Raw genomic sequence first — 9,616 nt, 5'->3', positions numbered from 1 at the left:
CTCGAAAAACTAAAAAAAAAAAAAAAAAAAAAAAAACTAATAAAAAAAAAGAAACTAGACATCAACAAACCAAATAATCCAATTAAAATTAGATGGGGGACAGATTTAAATAAAGAATTCTCAACAGAGGAATCTCAAATGACTGAGAAACAAAGAAATGTTCAACATCCTTAGTCATCAGGGAAATGCAAATCAAAACTACTTTGAGATTCCATCTTACCTATCAGAATGGCTAACATAAAAAACACACGTGACAGCTCATGCTGGTGAGGATGAGGAGCAAGGGAAACAGACAGAAGGTGGGCGAAGTTCACCTTTTAAAAGGGAACACAGCAATGTGCACAGGAGGTGCTCTTAGTGGCTGCAGCTGAGGACATATCCTGTCAGGACCCTAAGGGCAGGTCAGCACAGATACTAACAATGGTATGTACTCACTTATAAGTGGACATTAGCTGTTAAGTAAAGGATAATCATGCTACAATCCAGAGAGCCAGAGAGGCTAAATAACAAGGATGGCTCAAGGGGGCACACATGGATCTTCCTAGGAAGGGGAAATAGAATAGATTTTGTGGGTGAGCTGGGGGCAGGTATGGGAGCAGGAGGAGTGGGGGCAGGGCAGCTGGGATAGAGGCAGAGAGTCCCGGGAGAGACTGGAATGGAGGGGGCATTTGGGGGAATAATGTGGACACCTAGTGCAGTGGAAACTCCCTGGAATCTACACGAGTGACCCTAGGAAAGACTCCTTGTAACGGGGATATGGAGCCTGAACCGACCATCTTCTACAGCCTGGTAAGGCTCCAAGCAGTGGGACTGGGGCATCAACCTAGACACAAAATATTTGTGGTGGTGGCGCATGCCTTTAATCCCAACACTCAGAGGCAGAAGCAGGCAAAGCAAGTTCCAGGACAGGTTCCAAAGCTACACAGATAAAACCTGTCTCAAAAAAACAAAACAAACAAAAAAGTCAATGAAATGATTCCAAGTGTTCCTAATGATACTCTGCTATATTCACAGATCGGCATTTCATCCAATTGTTATCAGAGAGGCGTCACTCAGCAACTGATGGAAACAGATGCAGAGACCCACAGCCAAACACGCGGCAGAGCCAGGGGATCCCCACAGAAGTGGGGGAGGACTGTAGGAGCCAGAGGAGTCAAGGACACCATGTGGACACAGACCACAGAATCAACTAAGCAGGGCTCATAGGGACTCATAGAGACAGAAATGTCAGTCACAACCCTGTATGGGTCTGAGTTAGGTACTCTGCATGTCTGTCATGGTTGTGTAGCTTGGTGTTCTTATGGGACTCCCAACAGTGGGAGTGGGGGTGTCTATGACTTTGCCTGCACTTGGGACTCTTTTCTTCCTACTAGATTGCCTCGTCCAGCGTTTTTTTTTTTTTTTTCCGAGACAGGGTTTCTCTGTAGTTATTGGTGCTTGTCCTGGAACTAGCTCTTGTAGACAAGGTTGGCCTCGAACTCACAGAGATCCGACTGCCTCTGCTTTCCAAGTGCTGGGACTAAAGGCAGGCGCCGTCCAGCTTTGAATAGGATTTGTAAACCTGTCAAAACCCTCTTTTGTCTTTAGTCCCACTCTGCCTCAGTCATAGCCTTGCCATCTCAACCCTGAACTACTGCAGTTATCCGACGTCACACCTGCCCCTCACCTGTGACCAGTCACTCACATAAGCGAAGTACAGATCTGATGGTGTCACTCTCCCTATAGCCTAGAGAGCAAAGTCTAAAGTCTTTCATCAAGGCTCTTCCCATGCTCACATCTGATTACCTTGGACTTCCTACTTTAGCCTTACCCTATCTATCCTTGCCTTTTCCTGAAAGGGATTCCATTTCCCATCATGGCCCTCAGCGGGCTACTCTTTCTGTTATAATTTGCTCTCCCTGTCCACTTGTAAGGCCCCTGTTCCTTCTTGCTCTTCTTTTCTTTCTTTGTTACTTTTTTTCATAGTCTCACTATATAGCCCTGGCTAGCTTAGAACTCTCCAAGTAGATCATGTTGGCCTTGAACTCACAGAGATCCACCTGCCTCTGCCTCCTGAGTGCTGGGATTAAAAGTGTGCGCCACTGCACCTGGCCCTTCTTACCTTTCTAAGTCCAGCCCCAAATGGTCATCTGTGCTACTGAGCATTTTCTCATGTCTTACTGACTTGCCTCTGCAGTTGGGCCCACCCAGCCTCTTTAACCCCATCTCACCATGCCTTAGAATGTACTTGCTGATACATCTGTCCCAGAGTAAGAAAAAACACAAAGAACAAGGACCTGGTCCTATTTTCCCCTACATTTCCAGCCAGCATACAAGGATTCATTGCTTGCTGAATGAATTAGGTTATTGAAACAAGAGCCAAAATAATAATGATGATGATATTACTTTCAGAATCCTTTTATAAGAAAAACAGATCTAGCTGAGCATAGTGGTGCACGCCTTTAATCCCAGCACTCAAGTGGCAGAGACAAGTGGATCTCTGCGGGTTCGAGGCCAGCCTGGTTTACATAGTGAGCTCCAGGATGGCCAGAACTACATAGTGAGACCTTGTCTTGAAAACAAGCAAACAAAAACAAAAAGACAACAAACAAAAAACAAAATGAAAAGTAACACTACTAGAAAGATACAAAGACAAAAATAAAAGGTATCAGGGACACATGAAATCCACTCAGAAGCTCTTAACTCCCAGAAATATGTCCGTCTTGGTTAACTTAAGCAGAAAAGGTTATTAAACACACAAAACCCAGACAGGCGAGATTTTTGTGGACCTGTTATCTCAGCTACTTGAGAATCATAAGTTCAGTGCCAATCTGGGGAACATAGCAAGAACTTTCCAACTAAAATGGGGGCCTGGGTATAGCAATGCACACCCTTACTTCTAACCTGTTGAAGGCAGAAGCAGGTGGGGCTCTGTTAGTTCAAGGCCAGGCTAGTCGACGTAGCAGTTGCAGGCCAGTCTGAGCTACAGAGTATGAACTTGTCTCAACAAATAAGCAAATAGACCTCCTGGCTAACTAGAAAGCTGGGCACGTCTGCATGTGAAGGGCAGTCGGCACGTGCCGTAGAGACTTCACAGGTGTCTGTGGTCTTGGGAGAATGCCCCTGACAACTCGGGAAAAGAACTCACCCAGCCAGAGAAGAGAAAGCTGACGATTGGTCAGAATCTGTATTTCCTGATGTGTATGTAGGTCATTTCTCATACAAGGGCAAATGCTGTCTTAATCTTGTGCCCAAGAAGGAGTCTCTGAAAGAGATGACAATACCTTAGCTCAGGGGAATCTTCAAATGATGGTCTCAGGTAGACACAGGTCTAGGGGAGAAAGTAAATACTGCTTTTTGCATTTAGGCTCTTTTTTAAAATTATATATATATGAGTGTTTTATCTGCATGTGTATCTGTACACCACATGGATGCAGTGCCCGAAGATATCAGAAGAGGGCATCAGAAGTGGGATTTCAGATTGTGGTGAACCACCATGTGGGGACTGAATTTGAACTCCAGTCCCTGGGAAGAACAACTGGTGCTCTTAACAGCTGAGCCCTACCTCCAGCCCCTGAGTTTATGTTCTTACAAACTTGTCACAGATGGGCGGTGGTGGTGCATGCCTTTAATCCCAACACTTGGGAGGCAGAGGCAGGCAGATAGATCTCTGTGAGTTCGAAGCCGGCCTAGTCTACAAAGCGAGTTCTAGGCCAGGCTGCAAAGCTATACAGAGAAACCCTGTCTCAAAAAAAAAAAAAAACCCTCAAAAAAGAAAATAAAACAAAACTTGCCGCTGAAGTGATTTTTGCAAGCTTCACTGAATAAATGGAAAGGCTCTCGCTACCCCAGGCAGAGCTTGCTTTGGCAAATGAGGAAGTCCGGAGCTGAATGTCCCTCTGAGTAGAGTGGCTCTGAGGTCAGGCTGTCTGAGTCACAGCCTGGCTTCGGCAGTTTGGAGTTGGCAGATGGAGCGGCGGAGTAGTTAGGAGCACTAGTTGAGTGCTGGAGGGATGAGCAAAAGGATTAGATGATAGGGAACATGCATAGTGCACGGCCTGCACCAGAACAAGTCAGAAAATGCTATCAGCATCGTTCACCAGCAACAAGATCTTATGACCAAAGAAAGGCAGGCATGGCCACGCACATTTGTAATCCCAGCATATAGAAAACTGAGACAGGCCCAGGCGGTGGTGGCGCACTCCTTTAATCCTAGCACTCGGGAGGCAGAGGCAGGCAGATCTCTGTGAGTTCGAGGCCAGCCTGGGCTACAAGAGCTAGTTCCAGGACAGGCTCTAAAACTACAGAGAAACTCTGTCTTGAAAAAAAGAAAAAAGAATAGGAAAAAAGAAAACTGAGACAGGATCAAAAGGTTGAGGGCAGCTAGGGTTACATAACAAGTTCAAGACCAGCCTAGGGTATAGAGAGAAATCCTGCCTCAAAATAAAATAATTAAATAGAGTGCTGGAGGAATGAATCATGGTTGGGAGCACTAATTGGAGTGTTGGAGGGATGACTCAGTGTTAGGAGCACTAGTTGGAGTCCTGGTAGGATGACTGAGAGTTAGGAGCACTAGTTGGAGTACTGGAGGGATGATTCGGGTGTTAGGAGCACTAGTTGGAGTCCTAGTAGGATGACTGAGAGTTAGGAGCACTAGTTGAGTGCTGGAGGGATGACTCAGGGGTTAGGAGCACTAGTTGAGTGCTGGAGGGATGACTGGTGGTGAGGAGCACTTGTTGGTTTTGCAGAGAATTTGGCTCTCGACCATCTGTAACTCTGGTTCCAAAGGGTCCAACACTCTCTCCCTGGGCACTGTGGGCACAGCACCCATGTACTGCACATACATGCACACAAGTAAAACACTCATACACATATAAATAAAACTCTTTACATTTTTCAAACGAATGCATAAAAAGATCCTGTTCACAGGCTTGTCATCGGAAGCTTATCTTTATGGGTCCACCCATCCCACCACCTCCACTTTATTGTCCAACTACGGGATCAGAGTTCTCAGAAAATGGAGGAAAAAGCAACTAATTAGCTTCGGACAAAGGGAAAGGCAGAAATATCCGGGACAGAGAGCAGAAAACAGGCCATAGCCATAGAATGGCTTGCTGTGCAACTGGTTAAAAATAGATCTGGTGTCCCGGGAGCCACGCTGGAGAAAAACAAAGCGCATCCTCAAGTTGCTGAGTTTATGTCCTGTGCCCAGACAAAGCTCGGGTTCAGGTATGGAACACACAGAGCCAAGAGACAGTCTGAGAAGGGAAATTATTGCAAAGATTTATCCATTGATGTTAGATGGTACTGAAATGGGTAAAGTCAACGAATGTCACAACCCGATTCCATGAATACATGCTTAATGTATACTGTGTGCTAGGACTAGGACAGCCTCCAAAGACAGACAGACACACATGTCTGTTCTCTAGCTTACATGCTGGAAGGGAAAGACCGGTAATTAACAACTACTACAGGCATGGTGTGGTTTGTAATTCTAACACTCAGGAGGCTAAATCAGGAAGATTGGGAGTTTGAGACAGACTGAGCACAGTACGATGAGAGCGAGAGCGAGAGCGAGAGAGAGAGCGAGAGCGAGAGCGAGAGCGAGAGAGAGAGAGAGAGAGAGAGAGAGAGAGAGAGAGGAGGAAGAGGAGGAGGAGGAGGAGGAGACTGGCACAAATAGTCACTTTCTCTGGAAGCTATCAGATGATGCAACTGACCAAATTAAGGAGAGGAATGGGGAAATTATCTTAGGGTTAACCGTGTGCACAAAAATACAGCAAAGGGCTTAAAAATCTTTTAGAGTCTTGTGGGAAAATCTAGGCAAGAATCTATACTCAGGAAACTTAAAGGAAACACATAAGGCAGCCAAGAGTGGAGGCTCACATCTGTAATCCCAGCTGGGGCAGGAGTAGTGCTGGTGTTTGAGGCCAGCCTGGGCTGCACTGTGAATTGTAGGCAAACCTGGGCACAGACTGAGACCTTGTCAAAGCACAAATGAAGGCTGGAGATGTATCAGGGTTGGCAGAGTGCTTGCCTAACATGAACAAAGTCCCAGGTTCCATCCTCAGCACTACATAAGCGGAGCGTGGTGGCTCACACCTGCAATCTCAGTGCTCCAGGGGTGGAGGGAGGAAGATCAGAAATTCAAGGTCATTGTTGGCCACGTATTGAGTTCCAGAATTTGAAGTCAGCCTGGGCTACATCTACACATACACACACATACACACACACACACCACCACCACCATCAATAACAACAATGACAAACGACATGAGGCTATCATATGCTTATAACACTTATAATATGCAATTTATATTTGGAAATTGTGCTTTTAAAAAATAACCAGAGAAGAAATGGGGGTGAAAAAAGTTTAAGAGACAGGGTCTCTCTGTGTAGCTCTGGCTGTCCTAGAACTTACTCTGTAGACCAGGCTGGCCTAGAACTATGAGATTTGCCTCCTGAGTTCTGGAATTAAAGGTGTATGCTCCACGCTAGACTTGGTGGAAGATTCTTCCTCTCCTATCCACTCTCCTACCTCCACTGTCGGGGCATCAGCATCTATCTTGATAATGGAGTCTTCTATTTTCTAATATGTCTTCATCTGTGCACCATTTCTGTGCTTGGTGCCTGAGGAGATGGTTAACCTCCATGTGGGTGCTGGGAATAGACCCAGGTCTTTTGCAAGAATACTAAGTGCCCTTACCCACTAAGCCAACTCTCCAGCCCAATAACAGAGTCTTGACAATAGATACTTGAGGCCTTTTCTGTTCCCTGGGAAGAGGATAGATTATGAATAAGATATAAAAGGCTTAAATCACGTGCTACAAATCTGTATTACCAACATTCAGAAGGAGCCTGAGCTGAAAGGAAGCCACTGTTTTAAAAAAGAAACCAATATTCTAGTACTTGGAAGGCAAAAACAGGTAGATCTTTGTATTTGAGAGGCCAGCCTAGACAGCCTGGTCTACATATAGTTCCAGGCCAGCTAGGGGTACATATCTAGACCATCACACACACACACACACAATCACGTGATCAGATAAATAACTAAAAGTGAAAGATTGGCTAGGCGGTGGTGGCAAAGGCAGGCAAATCTCTGTGAGTTTGAGGCCAGCTTGGTCTACAGAGCTAGTTCCAGGACAGCCAGGGCTACACAGAGAAGCCCTGTCTTGAAAAACCAGAAAAAGAAAAAGTGAATGGAGACAATTCAAGTACAAATAGAATTCACCTTCACATTGAATATGTGCAGTTCAAATGAGACGCGAGGGTGGAGCGAACCTGTGAAGATGGAATTAGTGACTGGTGAGGATGTCTGGTTGTAAGAGGATTGCCAAAACAGATGGGAAACTGGTTGCAAGGACTGTAGAAAAATATCAACAAACCTAGTCACTGGTCCACCGTTTTATTCGACCACTCCTCTTCCCGTTTCATTCCTGCTGGAGCCCCTCAGTTTTTGGTGTCAGTTTCAGACACCTCACCTGTTGGCTGCTTCTCCCACAATCCTCAGTGCCCACCCTTTGCCCTGCAATGATCTGTTCTTTCTGACATTCTCCTTCATCTCACACCCCAGCCATGTACATGTCTGCCAAAATCCAGTCCGCCCTAGACTCAAACAGTTCTTCAAGAACATAGCGGCCAGTTTTCTTCTTCTTAGCATTCATTCCCAAATATTTTTCTCCTTAAAATGATCCCAACTCCCTCTTTTCCACTCTTCACTCTGTTGATACTGGTTTGGCCTCGTGCCCAGTAACTCTCCTCCAGTCCAAAACTCACTCATATCTACCCTTCGGGGTCAGCAGAGCTTGGCTTTGCTCGAGCTCCTCTCTGACTTTCAATACTTCTCCAATCTCCTTTGTCTTCAAGTCTTCATCCACCTGATTCCCTGGAGCCTTCTCTAATCTCGTCTTTCTCTTCCATAGGAACAGATTCATAGGCGGGATCTTCCACGTTATCCAAGACAAAACTGTCAATCTCCCCTGCTTTCTCTGCTCCTTCTTGTTCATCTCCGCCTTCCGGACTTTCAGGAATTTGTAGTTCCAGACTCATGTCTTCCATCGCACTTTCATCACCAGTAATATTTATCACTCTCTCAATGTCCTCTTTGCTTGTATTTCCCGGTCTTGAATGCTCTTCCAGTTCCATCTCATCGGACTGTGCTTCCTCAGTATTTGACTCCAGTTTATCTTCTGTGTATCTCAGGTTCTTATCACCAGTCCTCAGCTTCTCTCCTCCACTGGAACTTGATTTCTCTCTATTCAATCTCAGCTTCTCATCACTTGACTTCGCCTTCTCTTTGGAGGACCCCCGCCTCTCTCCACTGTCGGATGTCTTCTCTGGGATGGACTCCCGCCTCTCTCCATTGTCGGATGCCTTTTTTCTGATGGACCCGCGTTTCTCTCCACTATCTGACACCTTCTCTCTTATGGACCCTCGTTTCTCTCCACTATCCGACACCTTTTCTCTGATGGACCCCTGTTTCTCTCCACTGTCGGATGTCTTTTTTCTGATGGATCCACGTTTCTCACCACTGTCCGACACTTTCTCTCTGATGGACCCCCGTTTCTCGCCACTGTCCGACACCTTCTCTCTGATGGACCCCCGCTTCTCGCCACTGTCCGACACCTTCTCTCTGATGGACCCCCGTTTCTCTCTACTGTCCATTTTCTCTACAGCAGACCGCTTCTCTCCTCTGCCCACCACCTTCTCTCCCATGGACACCCGTTTCTCTCTCTTGTGCACCAAGTTCTCTCCACTTGACTCCACTTCCTCATTCTGCCTCAGTTGATCCCCTCTGGATCTCAAGTCCCCTCCACTGGTTCTCAACTTGTCCTTAGACTTCAATTTTTCTTCAGGCTCTGCTGTCATCTCTGCATTCTTAGATACAGCTCCAGCTTTGGGTCTGTCCTCTTGCTGTCCCTCTGGGATATCATCCTCCAACTTTGCTGGAGCCTGTGACGTCCTTTCTACACTGTTCAAGAGCTTCGTGTCCACCTTCTCCTGATGCAGGCCCGATCTCTCTTTCGAGATCTTCTTCCCCACGACTTCCAGCCTCCAGTTCTCAGATTCCAACTTTGCGTCCCACACTTTAGACTTTTGCAGGTTTCTGTCCAAGAGTTCCACTCTCTTCCCAATCACGATGAGTCCATTCCAGGGGGTCCACACCTTCTCTTTCTCCCGCATTTGCGCCTTTTTGCAGTACGGCTCGGGTTGCGATCGCCTGTGGACGTGGGCCTTGCTCCGGGTGCCCCGGGCCCGGGCCTTACTACGGCCCCGCGGCTTCCTAAACTGCTTACCCCGTACTTTCGGGCCCGGGTGTGGCAACTTGAATGGAATCTCTTTCTCCACAGACATTGCTACCTGCCCTCGACCCTAGCCCCCCTGACTCACTCGGGTTCCCCATTCCCCCCAACCCAACCCTCCCTCCCACCCTCACCTCCTTCCGGACTCCTCGCCCCGCCCACCGCCTGGTGGCGCCAAGATGCTCTAGTGCGCATGTGCAACTGTGAGCGTCAGACTGGGCCCGGGTGGAGACTGGGCCCGGAACCGCCGCGATTGTAGGGTCCCCACCCCCACCCCCGCGGGACCGGCACGTGACCCCTGTGACCCTTAGAGCTCCTCAGTCTCTGGCCTATCC

General features: G+C 47.2%; 1 protein-coding gene across 2 annotated transcripts in view; it reads right to left on the bottom strand.

Annotated features, from left to right (window-relative positions):
• The window catches only part of LOC126498858 (EF-hand calcium-binding domain-containing protein 5), a 32,164-nt gene extending 22,782 nt beyond the window's left edge, over nt 1-9,382 (bottom strand). The window contains exons 1-2 of one of the 2 annotated variants that reach the window (XM_050137795.1): nt 7,365-9,382; nt 3,128-3,244 (exon numbers count right to left, since the gene is read on the bottom strand). In XM_050137795.1, coding sequence (XP_049993752.1) covers nt 7,849-9,333 — 1,485 coding nt within the window. In that variant the 5' untranslated portion in view covers nt 9,334-9,382 and the 3' untranslated portion in view covers nt 3,128-3,244; nt 7,365-7,848. Of the gene's footprint in view, nt 1-3,127; nt 3,245-6,324; nt 7,261-7,364 lie in introns of those variants that run through there. The other variant, XM_050137796.1, reaches the window with a different exon arrangement.
• Nucleotides 9,383-9,616: the final 234 nt, after the last annotated feature.

This window comes from Alexandromys fortis, unplaced genomic scaffold (assembly GCF_014885135.2).
Source record: "Alexandromys fortis isolate MF-2015 unplaced genomic scaffold, M_Fortis_MF-2015_v1.1 scaffold_3, whole genome shotgun sequence".
Classification (NCBI taxonomy): Eukaryota; Metazoa; Chordata; class Mammalia; order Rodentia; family Cricetidae; genus Alexandromys; species Alexandromys fortis.
This window is presented reverse-complemented; position numbering and strand designations above follow the sequence as displayed.